This window comes from Pituophis catenifer, unplaced genomic scaffold (genome assembly GCF_029215685.1).
Source record: "Pituophis catenifer annectens isolate HBS135680 unplaced genomic scaffold, rPitCat1.0.hap2 SCAF_14, whole genome shotgun sequence".
NCBI classification, from domain to species: domain Eukaryota; kingdom Metazoa; phylum Chordata; class Lepidosauria; order Squamata; family Colubridae; genus Pituophis; species Pituophis catenifer.
Genome location: NW_027256894.1, coordinates 9,896,917 through 9,919,514, shown reverse-complemented (window position 1 = coordinate 9,919,514; position 22,598 = coordinate 9,896,917). Strand labels below are relative to the sequence as shown.

Below are 22,598 nucleotides of genomic sequence, written 5' to 3'. Positions count from 1 at the left end.
GGATTTTGAATTCTGAATTCTTTATTTGTCATCTTCCTCTCTCAAAACAAACTTAAGAAGCCCGGGTTTAAAAAAAAAATGCAGTGTCCCTCCATTGAGTCTCACATTTGTTATGACTTGGCACAATGAGCTTTTCCTTTCTTTTCTCACCAAGGAAGGTTTTCCACCCAAAAATGTAATGTAAGGAAGCACTGAAAATAATATACACAGCACACTTTTGAAGTTGGAAGTTGTTGAGAATCCAATTCCTAGAATCATATCCTGATTCAGAAGACAACTGGAATTGGCCAGATCAGGAAACAGATCATTGCAGGCTAGATAGAAATGAGATGGATGGATGGATGGATGGATGGATGGATGGATGGATCAATGGATAGGAGCCTGGATAGCTCAACAGACAGAGCACTATAATTTAACACCAGCTGTTTGCAATTAAAGTAAGATCGAATCTCGCCAGGCTCAAGGTTGACTCAGCCTTCCATCTTTTCTAAGGTAGGTAAATTGAGGGCCCAGTTTGTGGGGGCAATAAGCTGACTTTGTATAAATAAACAAAAGTATGAAGGCTATTGCTTAATGCATTGTAAGCCGCCCTGAGTCTCCAGAGAAGGGCGGCATATAAATCAAATTTAAAAAAAATAAATGGATCGATGGATGGATCGATGGATCGATGGACAGACAGATTCCTGACACAACAATTAATCAGTGGAACAACTTGCCTCCAGTAATTGTGAATGCTCCAACACTGAAAATTTTTAAAAAGAGATTGGACAACCATTTGTCTGAAATAGTATAGGGCTTCCTACCTGAGCAGGGGGTTGGACTAGAAGACCTCCAAGGTCTCTTCCAACTCTATCATTCTGTTATTCTGTTAGACAGAAAAAAGGAAGGAAGGAAGGAAGGAAGGAAGGAAGGAAGGAAGGAAGGAAGGAAGGAAGGAAGGAAGGAAGGACTGGCAGGTGGGCAGAGAACAGATGATAGCAGGAAGGATAGACAGATTGTTGTGGCCCTCCAGCAACCGAATCAGATGAGGTGGTGTGGGAGTCAGGGTCAGCATCAAAGCAACCTGAGAGCTCCAAGGGGGAGGAGGGAATTGAGCTGTCAGAGATAGAGACAGAGGTGGAGCCTGGGCCGTCCATCAGCCCTCAGATGGTGAGTCAACAGCCCCCAGGTCTGGAGATGGCTGATGAGGAAGAGGAGGAACAGCTGGGTCCAGTGCCTGATGTGCGGATGCGCAGAAGGTAGCGGAGAGGAGAGCAGTGGAAATCTATGGGCCGGTCCTTGGGATGGAAGAGCCACCGCTGCTAGTGAAGCCCCACCCTAGCTCTGGGGATAAAAGGCAGGGGGTGGAGATGTGGCAGACATCTATCCATCTCCCTGCTGGACATACTTGTTAGCCTATGTTGAGAGAGAAACTTTTTGCCGGGGCTGCTGGCGCTCCTGATAAAGGAATCATTGATTTAACTACAGAGGATTTGTCATGTTTGGGAGCTGGGTCAGAACACAGATAGATAGCACTATGCAGTTTCTCTAGAATTATGCTCTTCCTAAAGTAAAACAATGGGATGCGGTGGTTCAGTGGCTAAGACGTTGAGCTTGTCGATCAAAAGGTCAGCAGTTCAAATCCCTAGCGCCACGTAACGGGGTGAACTCCCGTTACTTGTCCCAGCTTCTGCCAACCTAGCAGTTCAAAAGCACGTAAAAAATGCAAGTAGAAAAATAGGGACCACCTTTGGTGGGAAGGTAACAGCGTTCTATGCGCCTTTGGCATTGAGTCCTGCCAGCCACATGACCACGGAGACATTTTTGGACAGCGTTGGCTCTTCGGCTTTGAAACGGAGATGAGCACTGCCCCCTAGAGTTAGGAACAACTAGCACATGTGTAAGGGGAACCTTTACCTTTACCTAAAGTAAAACAACGGCCTAATTTCTTGTTCCAATCTTCTCTCTGCCTTTTCTTAAAAGCCGCCCTGACATACAAGTGTACGGGAGACCAGTGGGCCGTTTATTGTCGAGTGATCCGGGAGAAAAACCTTTGTCAGGACATGAGATGGTACCAGCGCTGCTGTCAAACCTGCAGAGACTTCTATGCAAGCAAGATGCAGCAGAAGAGTTAATGAAATCTGCCACGGCTCCTTAAGGGGAATTGATAGCTCATTTGTACTTCTTCCTACGATATATCATTAACTTATGGAACTCGTTGCCACAAGACGTGGCGATGCCTATTTCAGCTTAGATTAGATAAATTTATAGGGGAATTGAGGTCTATTGATGGCTAATAGCCATGACAGCTAACTATATAGAGCCTCTATGGAGAGAGGTCATCTACTTTTGAAATGCAAGTGTGAATGATATCACATTGGAAAGGCCATAATCACCTTTCGCATGGCTGGACATTGAAAAGAAGAAGCTTGACAGAGACGGACCTCGACTTGATTCGGCAAGGTCGACCGCATCCGAAAATTGCAAATGCAAAATATCTTTTTCATTACAAACACAAGTTACTCACACAACCAATGAATTTCAGGGCTTACCTAATAGGACTTGATGCTCCTTTTTGCAGACTGGATGAAATGAAAGCAAGATCGCCACAAAAAAAAAGAAAAGAAAAGAAAAAAGAAAAAAAAAAGAATTCATCTCAAAAACCGATCCTGTACAACGTTATGATACTTTTGACATGGCTGCATTTTTTTTATTTTATTTTTTGGTTTCATTAATATATAGATTATTGCACAAGCCACTGGATGGCTTGTCACCGTTTTCTAATTTTTATTTTTTAAGGAAAAGATTCGGAGAGCAATTAAATTGACTGGAGACGTAACGCACCTCTGCAGATAAGCCTGAGGCGAATAATATCTCTGTCTGCATCTCTGGATGGTTGAAAGGGAAAAACCATTAATGAAATGAAATCTTATATAATGTTACTAGAAAGCGGAAAGCAGCAGGTTTAAGGCTTCTGAAGCTTCTGAAAGAAATCTACTGTAGCCCCTCAATCCTCCACTAAGTATAATTTCAGAGAATTTTTTTTTTTAAAAAAAACCCTAATTAATAGCCATCTTTCCTCTCTCACCTAAAATATATATATTTATATTAATTTTTCTCTGGGCTGGGGTTCTATTTAATATTTTAGACTATTTTAGATTATTTTAGACCACAGTTTCCAGCCTCAGCTAAAATGGGAATTCTGACAAGTGGTAGCCTAATGCATCTGAAATATTTGATACAACAATAATAAATAAAAGATGAATTGTTTTGTAAGCCCATTTTGAAATATTTTATTACACAGTCAATAAGTTAAAACCAGATCATGTTTAAAGGTTTTGCTGTCTGTCAGTCCAGACTCAGAAATTGTGGAGAAAATGCATCTGATCCGATATGTGCATTTGCAACAATATAGTTATATATATCACTTATACAGGTAGTCCTTGACTTATAACCACAGTGGAGCCCAAAATTTCTGTTGCTAAGCGAGAAGAGTTGTTAAGGGAGTTTTGTCCGATTTTATGACCTTTCTTGACACAGTTGTTAAGTGAATACATGTTTGTTAAGAGAATCTGGCTTCCCCGTAGATTTTGCTTGTCAGAAGGTCGCAAAAAGTGATCACATGATCCCAGGACACTGCAACCATCATAAATTCATGCCTGTTGCCAAACATCTCAACTTTGATCCCATGAGCAGGGAGAGGCCGCTGCCGTGGCCATAAATGTGAAAAACGGTTATAAGTCACTTTTTTGGGTCAGTTCCGTTGTAACATTGGTCACTAAACGAACTCTTGTATGTCGAGGGCTACCACCTATACGTGTGGCATGAAACATTTCAACAAGATTGCAGCACTGACCATAGAAAATTTCATTTGCTTGATAGCACCCATAACTTCAAAATAAGGACCGGCTTTCCCATTAACTTTGGCTTATCACAAAAGGTGATATCATGGTCCTGGGACACTTCCAACCGTCATAAGTACATGTCAGTTTCCAAGCATCCAAATTTTGATTACCTGGATGCTGCAACGGTTGCAAGTGTGAAAAATGATCATGGGCCCCTTTTTTCAATGCCATTGTAACTTTGAATGGTCACTAAAGAAATAGTTGTAAGTCGAGAACTACCTGTAGTTTCATGGTGGAACACCTACCGTATTTTTCGGAGTATAATAACCAATGAGAGGGTGAAAAGAGAGTGAAAATCTGGGTGCGTCTTATACTCTGAATGTAGCCCCGCCCAGCCTCCCAAACGGAGATTTCAGAGGCTGAAAGAAGCCTCTGAAAGAAGCTTCAGGAAAAAAAGCCTCTGAAAGGCTTTTATCTAAAATAATATGGCAAGCAACAAAAAAAGAATCAGTAAAAGTTCTCACCAAACTATGTTAACAAATCTGGAGAATGACACAATAACCAACAGATCGGAAGAGGTTAATCTATGTACCAATACCAAAGAAAGGAGATTGAACAGAGTACAGATAGTCCTTCAGAAAAAAAGCTTCCGAAACAGAGCTTCAGAAAAAAAGCCTCTGAAAGAAACTTCAGAAAAAAAGCCTCCAAACAGAGCTTCAGAAAAAAAGCTCTGTTTTGGAGGCTTTCAAAGGCAGAAAAAAATTTTTTTCTGAAACGTCAGAAAAAAAAGCAAAAATAAATAAATAAATAAATAAATAAAGGCACAGAGCTCACAACCAACAAACCTGTTGCTAAAATTCACCTCTGGGAACAGCTGATTGGGGGTATTCCTGGAGGCCGATCCACCCCCAGTCAGCTTTTTTCTTATTTTCCTCCCCAAAAACTAAGGTGCGTCTTAAACTCCAGTGCTTCTTATACTCCGAAAAATACGGTAAATAGTTCTACAGTTGGGGGGCAGGGCATAGACACTTGTGCCTTTCATTCTACTTAAAGCAATATTTTTATTTGTTAATTTTCAGCTCAGCACTCCTGCATTGTCATATTTCCACTGTGACAAAGCCTTATTCTATGTACTGTTCCATGAAGTACTGTACATTTATAGTTGCACAATTTGTCATTTGGTGCTAACTTTTTCTCCCTTTGTAATTTAAAAAATTTGTTTGCAGCTGAATATTGATATTTTATTCTAATACAAGGCAATAATGTAATGTTACGTTGTTCAGTACAGAGCAAAAATGTATATATATTTTAAAAACGATTAGATATGAACTATAGTCAAGATAATACTTCTAATTCTTTTTCCTGGTGCTGGTTAAAATTGGTCACAGAAATACAGTCAAGCTGAATAAAACCAATTGTAATTTTGTTTTTTAAAAAAAGAGTAATGAAATGGAAATGAAAGAAGCTTCATTGTGTTTAAAATAAATATTAATATTAAAAATTAAATAATAAATGTATTTTTTCCAAAATTTCAACAAGCCGTGCCTTTCTTTGCAATATGTGGAGTTTATTCAAAGTAAATTATTGATACTGCCCTACTCGGGAAGAGTCACAATTTTATCTTTCATTGTCCTTAAAGCATTTTTTTTCACAGAGGCTGAGAAGAAACACCACCAGCAGACCAAAAACCAATCTTCAAAATTAATTTACTGTAATCAATCAATCAATCAATCAATCAATCAATCAATATAGAGCTGGAAAGGACCTTGGAGGTCATCTATTCCAACCCCCACCCAAGCAGGAGACCCTACACCATTTCTGACAGATGGCAGTCCAGTCTCTTCTTGAAAGCTTCCAGGGATGAAGCTCCCACAACTTCCGAAGGCAACTTCTGTTCCATGGGTTGATTGCTCTCACTGTCAGGAAATTAACAGATTTACAGAATTGGAAGGGACCTTGTAGGTCATCTGGTCCATCCCCCTGCTCAAGCAGGAGACCCTATACCCGTGATGGCCAACCTATGGCACGCATGCCGGAAGTGGCATGCAGAGCCCTCTCTCCGCGCCCACCAGCCGTCGCCTGTTGTTGTTCTGGGTTCCAGCGCACATATGCACACCCACCAGCTGGTCTTCGCACGTGCATGCACACCAGAAACCAGAAAACCGTTGGAAGCTCAGCTTCCCAGCGCGCACATACACTCTTCCGGTTTCTGGCGCTCCTGCGTGTGCGCGCCGGGGAGCTGCTCTTTGGGTTTCCAGCGCTCCCCTGCGCGTGCATGTTCCCGTTTTGGCACTCAGAGCCAAAAAGGTTCACCAATACTGCCCTATACCATTCCAGATAGATGGCTGTCCAGCCTTGGATCTATTGTCCCTGGTTGGATCTACAGTCATGTGAAAAAGATTATTTAGAAGTACATGGATGTTAGTTGCCCAGACTAGCAGTTTAACAGATTTAACGGGGCTGTTGACTCTCCATCTGAAGGCTGGATGGACGGCCCAGGTTCCACCTCTGTCTCTATCCTCAGAGCTAGGGTGGGGCTTTGCCAGCAGCAGTGGCTCTTCCGTTCCAAGGATCAGCCCATAGATTTCCACTGCTCTCCTCTCCTCTGCCTTCTGCACATCCACATTTCAGGCATTGGACCCAGCTGTTCCTCCTCTTCCTCATCAGCCACCTCCAGACCTGGGGGCTGTTGCCTCTCCATCTGAGGTCTGATGGATGGCCCAGCCTCTGCCTTGGCCTCTCTAACAGCTCCATCCCCTCCTCCCACTCAGAGCTCTCAGGTTGCCTTGATGCTGACCCTCACTTCCATGCCTCCTCCACCTCATCTGATTTGACTGCTGGAGGGCCACAACAATCTGTCTATCCTTCCTGCTATCATCTGCTCTCTGCCCACCTGCCAGTCCTTCCTTCCTTCCTTCCTTCCTTCCTTCCTTCCTTCCTTCCTTCCTTCCTTCCTTCCTTCCTTCCTTCCTTCCTTCCTTCCTCCCTCCCTCCCTCCCTCCCTCCCTCCCTCTCTTTTCTGTCTAACAGAATGACAGAGTTGTAAGGGACCTTATAGGTCATCTAGTCCAACCCCCCTACCCCGCTCAAGCAGGAGAACGTACACCATTTCTAACAGAGGCCAGTCCAGTCTCTTCTTGAAAGCCTCCAGTGATGAAGCTCCCACAACTTCTGAGGGCAACTTCTATCCCATGGGTTGATTGCTCTCACTGTCAAGAGAGTTCCTCCTCATTTCTAAGTTGCGTCTCTCCTTGATTAGTTTCCACATATTGCTTCTTGTCCTGCCCTCGGGTGCTTTGGAGAATAGCTTGACTTCCTCTTCTTTGTGGTAGCCCCTGAGATATTGGAGGGCTGCTATTACGTCTTCCCTAGTCCTTCTCTTCACTAGACAAGCCATGCCCAGTTCCTGCAACCGTTCTTCATCTGTTTTAGCCTCCAGTCCCTTAATCATCCTGGTTGCTCTTTTCTGCACTTTTTCTAGAATCTCAACGTCTTTTTTATAGCGTGGTGACCAAAACTGGAGGCAGTATTCCAGGTGTGATCTTACTAAGGCTTTACAAACATGACTCCACCTGTATGACTAAGTGACAGGCCAACATGTTTGGAGGGTGGATGCCAAAATAATAAATAATAAAAGTGGTTATTTTAGCTGACTCCGTGATTTCTTTCTCCTCAGTTCCAGTTGCCCCATCGGTACCATTTGTGAATAAGCAAAATATCCATGTGTAATTAAACTGCTTTTAAAATGTATGGTATGAGCGCCATCTGCTGGCAAGTTGTTAAAATTGCTATATAAATTTCTTCCCACCTGGATCAGGAAAATCCTAATAGCACATTTTCTGGCTAACAAATTTTATTCAAAGGCATATATTGCCACTCGTGGGTTTGTGGTGGTTTCAGTTCTGCCCACCTGCAACCTTTGTCCATTACAGCAGCAGACTGGCTTGTTAAAAAAAATAATCATTTTTTCCTCGAAGCATTACTTAGACACATGTAGAACTAAAGCTATGGCAAAGATAGACCACATATTAAAAAGCAGAGACATCACCTTACCAACAAAAGATGCTTGCTCCTGGGGAGGAAACCTACAGCAAATCTAGACATCATACTAAAAAGCAGAGACATCACCCTGCCAACAAAAGTGCGTATAGTCAAGGCTGTGGTTTTCCCAGTTGCAATGGATGGCTGTGAAAGTTGGACCATAAGGAAAACTGAGCACCAAAGAATTGAGGCCTTTGAACAAGGTGCTGGAGAAGACTCCTGCGAATCCCTTGGACTGCAAGGCGATCCAACCGGTCAGTCCTAGAAGAGATCAACCCTGACTGCACTTTAGGAGGCCAGATCCTGAAGATGAAACTCAAATTTATTTTATTTATTTATTTATTTATTTATTTATTTATTTATTTATTTATTTATTTATTTATTTATTATATTTCTATACCGCCTTTCTCCCGTAGGACTCAAGGCAGTGTACAGTCAAGAAAAATATAGACACACAAACATCATAAAATTGCTAATTAAAATTATTACTTAGTTTGGTCAATTAAATAAAACCCAGAATTAGATAACATTTAAAAAAATCATTCACATGTTCGTATGTTTAGCCCCGCCTGTTGGAACATCAGGGTTTTGAGGGCACGGAGGAAAGCACGGAGATCAGGGATATTCCGTATCTCCGGGGGCAGTTCATTCCAAAGGGTTGGAGCCCCCACAGAGAAGGCCCTCCCCCTGGGAGTTGCCAGTCGACATAATTTGACTGACGGTACCCTGAGTAGTCCCTCCCTGTGAGAACGAACTGGTCGGTGGGAGGCTACTGGTGGCAGAAGTCGGTCTCGTAGGTACCCAGGTCCTAAGCCATGGAGCGCTTTAAAGGTGATAACTAACACCTTGAATCGCACCCGGAAGACCACCGGGAGCCAGTGCAGCTCGTGTAGGAGAGGTGTTACATGGGCGTAACGGGCTGCGCCCTTTAGACACTTTAGAAATCTTTTTCTTTTTTTTTAAATGTGGTGACCAAAACTGGAGGCAGTAGGTGAAAATACAGCAGAGGAGTCCCATCCTTTTCCACAGCAGCAGCTTTAGCGATTTAATGATTGAAAATAAGATGAGAAGTAAAGGAGCTGCAGGAATTTATGGAATAGTTAAAACAGGGGTCTTCAACCTTGGCAACTTTAAGCCTGGCGGACTTCAACTCCCAGAATTCTGGGAGTTGAAGTCCTCCAGCAAAACTGTCTAGGGAATTCTGGGAGTTGAAGTCCGCCAGGCTTAAAGTGGCCAAGATTGGAGACCCCTGCGTTAAAAGAAGGAGGGGAGATGACGGGATTCTTCTTATCTCTTACAAAGGCCGGAAGACTAGGTGGTTCAGTGGCTAAGACACTGAGCTTGTCTCTCCGAAAGGTCCGCAGTTCGAATTCCTACCTGCCTTAGCAGGGGGTTGGACTAGATGACCTCCAAGTTCCCTTCAACCTCTATTACTGTTACTGAAATCTAGCTTCTTTAGGTATTTCTCTTTTTTCTTTTTGTATTTTCCTTTCTTTCCTTTTCCCTTTATTAGATTGTTTTCTTTTGTTTTGACCTCCTTTGGGTGTTAGTTTAGTTTAGTTTAGTTTAGTTTAGTTTTTCTTTTTTTTTGTTCTGTTCTGTTCTGTTCTGTTCTGTTTTGTTTTGTTTTGTTTTGTTTTGTTTTGTTTTGTTTTGTTTTGTTTTGTCTTGTCTTGTCTTGTCTTGTTTTTTCTTTTGTTTTGACCTATGGAAATGAAAGTTATCAGAGGCGCTCGCCCTTTAAACGCGAGGCGTCTGCTGCTCCCGCCCCGGCAAACTCATTGCTAACGCCCTGCCCACACCCGTGCCCGTTCCGCCTCCCACTCCCGGCGTGGGACTGGCTGGTATGCGGTCCGGGCCTCGCCTTCCTGGGCTATGGCAGCCAATGGTGAAGAAAGCAAGCCAGGAGTTTTGACCGGTTGAAGCCAGCTCGAGCGGGGCAAGCAGGAAAGGAAGGGAAGGGTGCTGCCCGGAATCCAGGTCAGCAAAGAAAAGGAGGGAAGGAACTAGGACTGTTGGGGAGGAGTGGGAGAGGAGGAGGAAGGGGAAAAAAGTTATAGGGGGGCCCTCATCCGCGAGGAGGTGGAGATTGGTCTTGGGGGTCTCTGTCCTGGGAGTGGGGGGGCTTTGTGTCTGTCCAGGAGGGAAGAGCCACAACGTTTAGGGAGGTAGAAGGGAGAATTTGGGAATCATCTCGAGGATCTTAATATTGTTCTCGAGCTTAGCAGTTCTGAGAGAGGTGGGGACTCCAACTTCCAGAGTTCCCAGCCAGCATGCTTTGGCACAGGGGTTGTTTTTTTTCTTCTTCAAATCTTTCAGACGTGCGGACTTTCCAACTACTAAGAATTTCCCCCAGCCGGGATGCTGGAAACTCTTTTCACTTTAACTAGGTTTAGAATTTACAAATTCCTCATCTTTTGGAAAGGTAAAAAGAGGGAATGGCGGGGGGGGGGAGGCAGAGAGCAGTTCTGGGACCTACTTTGGAGAGCAGGGAAGGAGGGATCGCTGGAAGGGTTTAAGGGAAAAGAATTTAGGAAGGAAAATCCTGGAAGGTTGTGTCGTTGTGTTGGGTCGTGTTTGTTTTGAACAAAACAGACTTTGCTGTGCTGGAAAATGCCTCCCGTGTGTGTGTGTTGCCTGCCCTTGCAAGACAATATTCCTAAAGTCAAATTTTATATTATTCTTTCTGACACACACAAATGGTATGTGAAGAATCTGCAATAAAGGCAGCCACCAATTCTACCATGCCCAATATTTTCATCCTACTAATGCCCACATTAATATTTCCATTCATGTTGGATTAGGCAACTCTGACACCTTTTATGATCTGTGGACTTTCAGCTCCAAGCATGGCTGGTTCAGGAATTCTGGGAGTTGAAGTCCACAGGTCATAAAGGGGCCAGAGTTGTCCACCCTTGGAGTTTCACTAGGAAGGCTTAGTAGTAAGTGCAACCCCACCAAGGCAGAAAAATCTTTTACTCGAAGTGTTTCTACTTGCTGGTAGTCGAATGTTTAGTCATCGATTCATGACTAAACATTTTGACATCAGTCTTTCTGGAAGGAAAGTGGGTAGAGCCACAAGTCTTTGGATTGCTCATTTCCAAATCAGATTACCAGAATGAAGCTCAGGAATGAGGACAATGAGATCACATGTTGATAAGGAAGAGGCACCTTTTGGATTTCTGATGCCTTAAAGAAGAGATATACCAGGGGTCTGCAACCTTAAACACTCAAAGAGCCATTTGGACCCGTTTTCCACAGAAAAGAAAACACCGGGAGCCACAAAATCCTTCCCGTGCCTGACTATTTCTTGAGCGGCCACAAAACTAGCCTATGTACTTGAATTAAACGTTCTGTTTTCTTCTGAAACTTTTCTTGCATTTATCCATGGTTGGCCTACCGGGGGTTGAAAAGCTCAATAAATTGCGTGCCAGTGGGTGTCGCACATTGGTGGTTGTGATGTATATTTTGAGTGACAGGGAGCAGCAGCAGCAGCAGGGGTGAAAGAGCCACATGCGGCTCCAGAGCCGCAGGTTGCTGACCCCTGGGATATACAAATCACAAATCCAGAAAGTGACATGGATAACTTTTCTATATGGGATTTATCAAAGAGGTTTGTTAAAGCTTTGGAGGATTTAGTGAAAACGTACCCCCCCCCCAAATGGAAAGAAAGATAGTATTGGAAGGAATTAAAGATCAATATTCTTGAAATTAAAAGAAAGGAAGATAAAGTTGGTTGGTTGAACGAATCTGTTTGCTTGATTTGCCCTTAAAATAGATACGTTGAGATGCCTGGTAACCTTTAATGGACTTTTATCGAACAATGAAGACTTTAATGATTTATTTATAGATAAGAGAGGAGGTAAGGGGAAAAGAAATAATTTGTTGTATTTTAAGAGAAGAAGATAAGCTATTAACATTGTTTATACTTGATAAACGATATCTGATTTCAGTGTATTCAAATACATAGTTTAGTATTAACAAAAATTGCAGATTAAAAAGGAGTACAGAGAGAGCTGAGTGAATTTGGGGGTTTCATAATACATATCTCAATAATACCTGGAAGGCCATTATAAAGTGTTCATGAAGTATGACACAGAATCCCAACAGAGGAGATATTGTATGATTAAATGGATATTGAATGCATTAATGGAGATACAACAGTGGGAATTTCAGTGGAAGTATACTGAATTCACAATGAACATTTGAAGGGGAAAAAATGTCATTTGTGTATTACTTAATTATTAATGCTAGCTAAGGCATTCATGGAGTTGAGTTTTAAGATTATCTTAAAGTCACGAAGGATTGAGAAAACTGAATAGGACACTGCCTTTGAAGGCTCGGCAAAAGCTTCCTAATATGCACAGCTACAATATACTGTATGTGTATATACATACACACACACACACACACACACACACATAAATACACACACACACATATAAATACACACACACATACACACATATATAAGTGTTTTTCTATCGAAGCACCTGGTCTACCCCAATATGGGAGGGAGCATACTGCTTCCCTTTCGCCTATCAGCTCCAATCCATGACCCCTCAAGCAGTTGCATTCACGACAAACCATTTTATACCAAATTTATATAGGGAAGCAGGATGCTCCCTCCCATATTGGGATAGACCAGGTGCTTCGATAGAAAAACACTTAATCTCTCCCCTGGCTCAAGCTGATAAAGGGAGGAGAACTTGTGGCTAGGGAGGAGCCTCAAGCTGATAAAGGGAGGAGAACTTGTGGCTAGTACAGTGGTCTAAGGCACCCTGTTATTATGCTGGTTATTAAGACCAGCTGCCTGCAATTACTGCAGGTTCAAATCTCGCCAAGGCTCAAGGTTGACTCAGCCTTCCATCCTTTCTAAGGTAGGTGAAATGAGGACCCAGTTTGTGGGGGCAATAAGCTGACTTTGTATAAATATACAAAAGGATGAAGGCTATTTCTGAGCACATTGTAAGGCGCCCTGAGTCTCCGGAGAAGGGCGGCATATAAATCAAAATTAAAAAAAAAAAAAGGAGGTTAATACAACTGCCTAATATGCAGACAGCCCAAGTTCGAATCCAAGTAAGAGTATGACTAGCTGATGAGAGCTAAATAGCTTGAAATAGATCTATTCTAGTCTCCCTTTATTTCTTTCATCAGCAAATATAAATCTGATACAAAATAGTTTGTCGTGAAAGCGACTGCCTGATGGCTCCTGGATTCATTACCAGAATGAAGCTCAGGAATGAGGACAATGAGATCACATGTTGATAAGGAAGAGGCACCTTTCGGATTTCTGATGCCTTAAAGAAGGGATATACCAGGGGTCTGCAACCTTAAACACTCAGAGAGCCATTTGGACCCGTTTCCCACAGAAAAGAAAACACCAGGAGCCACAAAATCCTTCCCGTGCCTGACTATTTCTTGAGCGGCCACAAAACTAGCATATGTAGTTGAATTAAACATTCTGTTTTCTTCTGAAACTTTTCTTGCATTTATCCATGGTTGGCCTACCGGGGGTTGAAAAGCTCAATAAATTGCGTGCCAGTGGGTGTCGTACATTGGTGGTTGTGATGTATATTTTGAGTGACGGAGCAGCAGCAGCAGGGGTGAAAGAGCTGAAAGGCAAACTAAAAGCCTATTTTTGCAACCAAGTGCAAATTTTTCTCCATTCTTGAAAATCCAAGATTGTCTTGAGGTTCATCTCTCCACCTCTGGACGTCACCAGTTTAGCACATTCCCAGCCTTTATACCTAAGGGATGAGGCTAATAAGACCAAAGGCATCGATAAGGAAAATATGCCATGGGACGTGAACATTAAAAATGGAAAAGGAACTTGTTTCTTTAGGATGAGGGAACCTTATGGCGTAACATGTCCACATGAATGATCTACCTTCTTTCTGAGTTGTTGCCTCAAGGCTTGGCTCAACTTCTGTCCTCAAATAATCTTGGCTCACTTGATGAATAATACTTTCTTTTTGCCCTTGCAGAGGTTGCTGTACAACATGAGGTTGAATGAAAGGCTGGTCAGGTCCTTCCAAGCTCCTGCCAAGATCCAAAACTTCTCAGGTAGTCAAGTGTTTTTGTTCAGAAGCAGCAGACAATCCGATTCGGAGGACTCGTCAGAGGAGGAGTTCAACGCCACGGAATTACGCGCAAGGGGGAAAGACCCCCAACAACCCTCCAGTTCTTCCCAGAATAGAGTTGGGGATGTGCAGCTTCTAGAACGGGTCGTTAAAAAAGACGACAACCTCAACAAGTTGGCTCTGCAGTACGGGTGCAAAGTAAGAAGCGGCTTCTTTGGAGGAAAAGCGAATGGCTCTTGTTTCTACCAACTTGGATGGATAGGCCTTTTTTTCCAAGCCATGGTTGTTTACAGGATTAATTTCCAGTTTGGGATGTTCGAAGGCTAGGAAGGGCAATCTGGTTTTTCCGGTTGAGAGGTTGGCAAAGGTGACTGCTCCCTGATGCCACCTTTGGCACATCGGGGTGAATTAGGAGCTTCGGTGCTTGCATTCGGTCCTTTAATGATTAAGCTAGTCAATAGATTATTTTAGCTGATCGCAGAATATTGTGCAACTTGAAAAATCAAGGCTGGCTTTATTTATTTTAATTATATGGTGCCTTTATTATTTTTGAGAGATAACTCAAGGCAGTTGACACCCCAAATATGCCTTTCTCCTCCTATTTTCTCCATGGGGACTCTGTTGAAGTGAGTGGGACTGAGATTAAACTGTGGATTTAATTTGATTTTGGCATAGAAGCAGCTCACTTAAAAGAACCTGAACTGTGGGCTGGTCTGCTTCACAGTTAATGGGGTCTCCATGGATTTTGCATAGATTTTCCCCCGCAGGGATTGATTTGGACCCGAAAGTTGTGTTGTACTATTTAATTTTTATCAATGATTATAGGAAGCTTTATTTCTGGTAATAGTTTGCATGATTTGTTTGGGGAGTTTTATGCAACGTATCATTTGGTCCTGAAGTAAATTGTCTTAGGAAAAAAAAGAAAGAGAGAGAGAATTAACCTTTGGTAGGGAGCTCCGTTCCTGATTCTGGATCCTAACAATGTGTGACTTTAGCCTCCTTGTTAAACTCACAAAGTTCTGATTAGGCAATATTACTGACTCCCTCAACTGGGAGAGTTCAGATGCAAGGGGACTATATTTCATGTTGGGTAGAAACAGTATAAGGTGTAACACTCAAAAGACATGAAAGTAAGAGAATTGGAGAAGCCTGTGTATTCTATTCTGTATTCTAACTGCACTCAACTAAGATCTGGCCAAAGTTGTTTTGAATGTATGTAACTAAACATTTTAACAAATGAGGAAGTTTGGTGCAAGAAGTCTTTCTTAATCCTTGGCTCCACAAGAGGAGTGTCTAGGACGTACTTGAGCTTTACACTAAACTAGTGCAAGACAATCTACATGTAATTACTGGAGCATATCATCCGAATTAGTTGTTGTTAGTTGCGAAGTTGTGTCCAACCCATTGCGACCCCATGGACAACGTTCCTCCAGGCCTTCCTGTCCTCTACCATCCTCTGGAGTCCATTTAAGCTCACCGACTGCTTCAGTGATTCCACCCAGCCACCTTGTTCTCTGTCGTCCCCTTCTTCTTCTTTTGCCCTCAATCGTTCCCAGCATTAGGCTCTTCTCCAGTGAGTCCTTCCTTCTCATTAGGTGGCTAAAGTATTTGAGTTTCCTCTTCAGGATCTGGCCTTCTCAAGAGCAGTCAGGGTTGATCTCTTCTAGGACTGACCGGTTGGATCACCTTGCAGGCCAAGGGACTCGCAGGAGTCTTCTCCAGCACCAGAATTCAAAGGCCTCAATTCTTTGACGCTCAGCCTTCCTTATGGTCCAACTTTCACGGCCATACATTGCAACTGGGAAAACCATAGCCTTGACTATACACACTTTTGTTGGCAGGGTGATGTCTCTGCTTTTTAGTATGCTGTCTAGATTTGCCATAGCTTTCCTCCCCAGGAGCAAGCGTCTTTTAATTTTTTGGCTGCTGTCCCCATCTACGGTGATCTTGGAGCCCAGGAAAATAAAATCTGTCACTACCTCCATTTCTTCCCCATCTATTTGCCAGGAATTGAGGGGGCCAGATGCCATAATCTTAGTTTTCTTAATGTTGAGTTTCAAGCCAACTTTTGCACTCTCCTTCTTCACCCGCATCAAGAAGCTCTTTAGTTCCTCTTCACTTGCTGCCATTAGAGTTAATAGTGAATTAGTAGTGAAAACCAAACATCTTTGTAAAAAAAAAAAAACTTTGAAACTTTCATGTTTGAAAGTTAGGATTAAGCCTGATTTGTCCAGAGTAACACCCAAAAATGCTTGCTTTCTTCCATGCCATAAGAGAGGTTTCTACAATACTTTTCTAAATGTCTGAATGAACACTTTGCTAAATGCAACCAGTGTGATTATTTAACTGGCAGGAGTTAGGAATTACCAGTTTTGAACTGGAGTTGTGCTGAATTCTGTCTGGTTGGGAAGAGAGTCGTGCTGAATCCTAGAATTGTCTATTGTTGTTATCAGTATCATTAAAGAAGCTTGTTGAAAAAGTATCAAGAATAATAGAGCTAATTCACAAGCAAGTTTCCTAAAGTGCAACAGAATCCGAGGATTATCTCTGGCTTTAGCTGGCAACAGCTGCTAGTACAAGATTAACAAAATGTAACCCTTGACTTACATGAAAGGAAGTTGTTAGCTTGTCATGAAATGTTTATTTATTTATTATTTATTTATTATTTTGATTTATATGCCGCCCTTCTCAGGAGACTCAGGGCGGCTTACAATGCGCTAAGCAATAGCCTTCATCCTTCTGTATATTTATACAAAGTCAGCTTATTGCCCCCACAATTGGGTCCTCAATTTACCTACCTTAGAAAGGATGGAAGGCTGAGTCAACCTTGAGCCTGGCGAGATTCGAACCTGCAGTAATTGCAGGCAGCTGGTCTTAATAACAGGGTGCTTTAGACCACTGTACTACCAAGGCTCGTTAATGTTAATTCCTTTGCAATAATTAGATGGCATGCTTAACCTAACCACCTCTTTTTCAGTCTTTGGTTATGATTTACTAAATTCTGAAGAACTGTCCAATTCTAAAGGGCAGTTCTAATGTGTTGCACATAAATGTACACACTTCAGAACGCTAGAAACTTTCAGTAATTGGAACTGAACCTCTTTGGATTCTCAGAAACTAACTGGGTCTTGCGGGGAGTTATCTAAATTATATTTTAAAAAATGATAGCCAAGAAATGGTGAAGAAGAAAAGGATCCAGGAGACAAAGTCTGATACAACGTGAGAAGGTTCTGATAGTGGTAAATTCTGGTTGGTTTTCCATTTGGAACCTTATCACTGTAAACGGCTGAGCTATTTTAAAAGATACATCTGTAAGAACAGATAAGGAATAATCCTAGTGTCAGGGTTCCGGACGCTCTAATTTAAACTTGAGTCTCCAGTCAAGCTTCAAAAGAAATCCAGTTATATATTAGGAGCTTCATGTTAGCACGTTCCCAAGTGAAGCCAGCTCTGACTCTACGTAATTTACACTCTGTTTCCCCCCCTCCCCCCAGGGTGTGTCATTAATCACATATTTTGAGGGTTGTAGAGGTCACTCCCCTCGGTTGCTGTATGTAACCCTGGGATACAGCCTTGAGAAGAGATAAGTGTGGAATGTGCATCTCTCTTTGCCTGCTGTGCCATTTCAGCCGGTTTCCCATCCCCCCTGGCCTATGGCAACTGAAGAGCAGGCCAGGGATGCTTTGCAAGTTGACACCTAGAACACAACTAGGAAGCTACCGCTATATTTGAGTTGTGTTTTGTCATTGTCATATGGAAGCAAAGGTGTTCAGGCTGGATCATCTTTTTCTGCCAAGAACCATTCCCATGAGCGTATTGTTAGGAGGAAGGTATCTAATATGCCAGTAGACCAAAAGGAGGAGGGGATACATTAACTCTACCCCTTATTTATTCTGTTGTCATTTTTTATAATTATTGTCATTCTTTTTTCTGGCCCTCTCTGTGTCATCCCTATCAAACTGCAGAGAAGGAACTAATTGAGCTAATTTTGGAGGAAGGGCTGTTGAAGCGAACAGGAAGTTGCAAATTTTCACCTATTCTAGAGGAAAAAATGGTACTCATTCAAAATGTTGACATTGCATTGCCCCGTCTAGGTTCATATTCTCCCATCTCCCATCTCTTCCTGGCTGGGCATGCTCCAAATCCCTTCTCTGGACCAATGACCTCTGGTTTGACCTACAGCCAGATGAAAAAGAAAGTACACACTCTTTGAGTTCTATGGGTTTTACATATCAGGACATACCGTTGGTAAAAATCATCTGGGCTTTAGCAGTCCTTAAAAAGTAGATAAATACAACCTCAGGTGAACAATCACACGTGGCATATTTACACCATGTCGCCATTTATTTTATAGGAATAAAGGTTCACATGGCTGAGGGAAGCCTTCCTTTTTTTTAATAGCAGCACCCGCTGTCTGGAATGGTCTCCATCCTGAGTGTCGATTGGCTCCAATTTTGCTATTCATTTGGAAATTATTACTGTATTTTTCAGAGTATAAGACACACCTTTTTCCCCCCTAAAAGAGGCTGAAATTTTGGGTGCGCCTTATACTCCACATGTAGCTTTTTCGAAGCTTTTTTCCAGCCCTAACGCGATCTTCCCAGCTTTGCCTGCTCCCTCAACTCTCCGCTGTGCTTTAACGAGGCGCTAGCAATCTCCATGCTTTGCTCCTTCTCTCAGCTGTTCTTTAGAAGCTTTTTTTCAGCCCTAACTAGGCGTTAGCTGAGTGAAGCGATCTCCCCTGTGCTTTGCCTGCTTTTCTCATTGCTGCTTCCTCTCAGCTGTGCTTTAGAAGCTGTTTTCTTATCCCCAAGCAGGGGATAAAAAACCAGCAAACTAATGTGCTGAAGCTGACCAGACTAAGGACGCTAGCCAGATGAATACCTGGTAGGCAGATTTTTCCCCCCTATTTTCCTCCCCAAAAACTAAACTGCATCTTATACTCCGGGGCATCTTATACTCCGAAAAATACAGTACATACCTGTTTTTTCCAATGGATTTTCAGGTTGTAATATTAGACCCACCTGCCTTTGAAGATTGGATTGTATGTCTTTTTTTATTATTTCTGTTGGTTGTTTTAATGTCCTGGCAGAGTCACTTGGAAAGAGGGGTGGGTGGGTGAGCCTATAAATTTGGTAAATAAAACGTTTCCCTTTATGAACCAAAGATGCTTTTTTTCCCCCCAAGAGGCAACTGGACTTTGTTTTTTTTTTTTGAAGACGTTTCGCTTCTCATCCAAGAAGCTTCTTCAGCTCTGACTGGATGGTAGGGTATGGAAGGATTTACCGTGCTTTTTGGAGTATAAGACACACTTTTTTCCCCCCTAAAAGAGGGTGGAAATGTTGGTGTGTCTTATACACCGAATACAGCCATTTTTGGCCTCCTGAAGCCCCGCGGGTCCCATTTTTGCAAAAGATGGGCCATGTTTTTTGCAAAAACAGGGCGCACAGAGGCGTTGGGAGGCCTGCAGAGAGTTCCTGGGGGCTGGGGAGGGCAGAAACGCTCCCGTTTTTGTGAAAAACAGGCAAATAATGGGGTGCGCAGAGGGTTTGGGAGGCCTGCAGAGTGCTCCTGGGGGGGGGGGTGCTTCGAAATCTTGGTGCATCTTATACACCAGTGCGTCTTATAGTCTGAAAAATATGGTATATTCTTTGCAGACAGCTGGTCCTTTGCATCCTTTCAGAGAGTCGTTGAGGCCACTTGGAGGTTTGACAATTTGCATTACTCAGGTGACCCTGAGGACACAGACAAATCTCCAAGTGGTCTCGATGACTTTCTAAAAAAGAATGCAAATGGCCAGCTGCCTGCAAGGAATATAAATCCTTCCGTTCCCCACCATCCAGGCAGAGCTGAAGAAGCTTCTTGGATGAGAAGCGAAACGTCTTCAAAAGAAAAACAAGGAAGTCCAGTTGCCTCCTGAAAAAGTTGTACTTTTTGGGACAACCATGACCTGGATGACTGAGAACCTCCTTAGATATTTCTCCTTACCAATTTTCCAGGTTGAAGATATCAAGAGGGTTAATAACTTTATCCAAGAACAAGACTTCTACGCCCTGAAATCCATCAAGATTCCGGTCAAGGTTAATGGACTACTGACGGAGACCAGCGATGAGTTGCTACCCCTTCAGACTCCTGCTTTGCTCCTGGAACACTCTGTATCCATAGATCCAGGAAACAGGAGTGGCGACCATGCACAAATTGACCAATATTTCAGAGGGATTGACCAAAACATTGAAACGGTGACACAGATAGAAATCCCTTCTTGCACAGATCCTTTCATTGAACCTTCGAACCGGTCATCTCAGGAGCAGAAAGCAACCTGCACCGGAGCAGATTATGGGATCCAGTGGTGGAAAGCAGTCTTTCTTATGCTCCTGATAGGAATTGTTTTACCTGTGTTTTACATCGTCTATTTTAAGACCCAGCAAGTAGATGTGGTTCCCAGTACCTCTAACACGACAGACCCTGTTAAAATCTCAGTGAACAATTCTTCGGTGGGAAGGCCAAACTATGCTGGGCAGGAAAACGGCATCACTGTCCATACTACTAAACAAGCTTTCATCCAATCGGGGGGGTGACATGACCCGGCCTCCTTCCCCTGCCCCAAATGATCTGGAAGTAACAGCAGATTCTGGGGTTCCCCAACCCCACCCCAAGTACAGTATTGATCAGTGGAGCGTATCTTTGTTGTTTGTGGTTACTAACGAATTTTTGAGCAAAGACCAGGCAGAGGAACAACAGGGAGCAAAATGAGTCATGGAAGATGAATTAGCCAGTGGTGAGTCTGCTCTCACTGGGTAGGAAAGGCTGTTAATACCAAAAATCAGGACGGATCCCAACCTGCTGCGGCATCCTACAAATGCCCAGGTTTTCCTCACTAGGCCTCAGCTTCCAAATTAGTTTAATTTGGAAGCTAATTTAATTAGTTGAATTAAACATTTTCTTCTGAAACTTTTCTTTTCTTGGATTTATCCATGGTTGGCCTACCAGGGGTTGAAAAGCTCAATAAATCGCGTGCCGACGGGTGTCGCGATTTGGTGGTTGTGACACATATTTTGAGCGACAGGGAGCCACAGCAGAGGGGTGAAAGAGCCACATGCGGCTCCAGAGCCGCAGGTTGCTGACCCCTGGTTTAGTCACTGTTATACAACAGCACTGGAAAAAAAAGTAACTTATGACCATTTTTCACACTTGTGACGGTTCAAGCATTCCCATGGTCACATGATCAAAATTCGAATGCTTGGTAATCAATTATTTGACTAAACCTAACTAGTTTCAGTAAAGACGCAGCCGGTAAAGGGCTTATGTGGAGAACTTTTGCCTTGGACCTTGGGCAATTGTTTCAAAAATGCTGGCTTTCCTCCCTCTCTTTCATTGTTTGATTAGCGGTGAATCTAATCTCAGAATTAGATGAAATACGCAAGAGCAAAAAACCAGCAGTGGGATAATTGGACTTTCCTCATTGCTCTCTATAAAATATTAATCATCAAGGGGAAAATATTAAAAAGTACTTCCCAATTGTGTCTACCCATGGAAATAGCACAAAGATGATGCAATGCCAATAAAGGAGAATATTTGTTGAAATGGGCCCTTGGTGCTCTCTGATCTTGGTTGTTTTGTTGCAGAGGTTTTCACATGACGAATATACCTAGTTTGGGTATATATATCTGCAAGACAACCAAGTTCAGAGCTCTATGGGCCCCTCAATTAACACTCTTTGAAATGCATTTCTTTCAGATGATAAAACAAGACTTCCTTAGGTCCATACCTGATTGGCTTGCTAATTTCCATTTCCTCTTCAAGCCAATAACGAAAACAGGATACCAATGTTTATAATTCTGTGGTGCAGCAGATTCCTGAACGAGAACATTCCTGTTCATTGATGTTAATGCAATCCAGTTAACCAATCTTGAGTAATGCAAGCAAATAAAGTCCTATGATCCCAAATCATGTATCGTATCTTTCATTATCGGTTATCTTGTCAAATGTAAGACAAATGAAACATTTAATGGACTTATTGCACTACTGAAGTTCGTTCTTTCAACACGTCAATTGGGCCAGGAGAAAATTTTGACGGAAATGGGAGCATCTTTAATATGGGGAAACAGAGCTTGTCCCTCTTCACTCTTCCTATGCAAAACTGCCTTTTTTCACCTTGTCCTCCACTGTTGTAATTAAAAAATAAATAAAAAGTATTTCCCTCTTCTAAAACTCAAATACTATAATTAAAAAGACCTAAGCAAACCTGATTTTTGGTTGAAGTAGTTTAAGAATCTTTGGAATATTTTTATTTGAGTATTTAAACTTACCATCTTTGAGCTATGACTGTATGTTTTAATAAAGTTGAAGTATTAAGTTTTACCTGTCAAAGTGTCCCTCTATTTGCTGCATGTTCGTTTGGGGATCCTAGTAATTTCTCAGTGGCAGAAATTCTTTTTCTCTCATATACATCCGGTTTTAGAAGCAAAAAGAAACTGACACTGAGGCATTTACAGAGGGAACAAAAAGATACTTATTTTAAATACCCCTAGCTATGTTCCAAGGGTAGAAGGAAACCAGGCCAAAGAACATGATTGCTGGACACCATCAGAGATGACATCAGCCAGAGCATAAAGGTAAAGGTTCCTCTCGCACATATGTGCTAGTCATT

At 42.5% G+C, this 22,598-nt stretch overlaps 2 protein-coding genes across 2 annotated transcripts in view; both read left to right on the top strand.

Moving 5' to 3' along the window:
- Positions 1-2,134, top strand: part of ADAMTS17 (ADAM metallopeptidase with thrombospondin type 1 motif 17) — a 179,507-nt gene extending 177,373 nt beyond the window's left edge. Inside the window, exon 24 of the mRNA XM_070953589.1 lies at positions 1,963-2,134. Coding sequence (XP_070809690.1) covers positions 1,963-2,114 — 152 coding nt within the window. The 3' untranslated portion in view covers positions 2,115-2,134. The remainder of the gene's footprint in view (positions 1-1,962) is intronic.
- An 11,724-nt stretch (positions 2,135-13,858) lies between these two features.
- On the top strand, positions 13,859-22,303 carry LYSMD4 (LysM domain containing 4). Its single transcript, XM_070953404.1, has 2 exons — positions 13,859-14,146; positions 19,948-22,303. Exons 1-2 carry the CDS (start codon positions 13,868-13,870, stop codon positions 20,524-20,526), a joined length of 858 nt encoding a protein of 285 aa, XP_070809505.1. The 5' UTR covers positions 13,859-13,867; the 3' UTR covers positions 20,527-22,303.
- The last annotated feature ends 295 nt before the right edge of the window (positions 22,304-22,598 follow it).

Coding starts and splice junctions, on each gene's coding strand:
- LYSMD4 (XM_070953404.1), top strand. CDS start 13,868: ATGAGGTTGAATGAAAGGCTGGTCAGGTCCTTCCAAGCTCCTGCCAAG. Junction 14,147..19,947: donor CTCTGCAGTACGGGTGCAAA/GTAAGAAGCGGC, acceptor CCAATTTTCCAG/GTTGAAGATATCAAGAGGGT.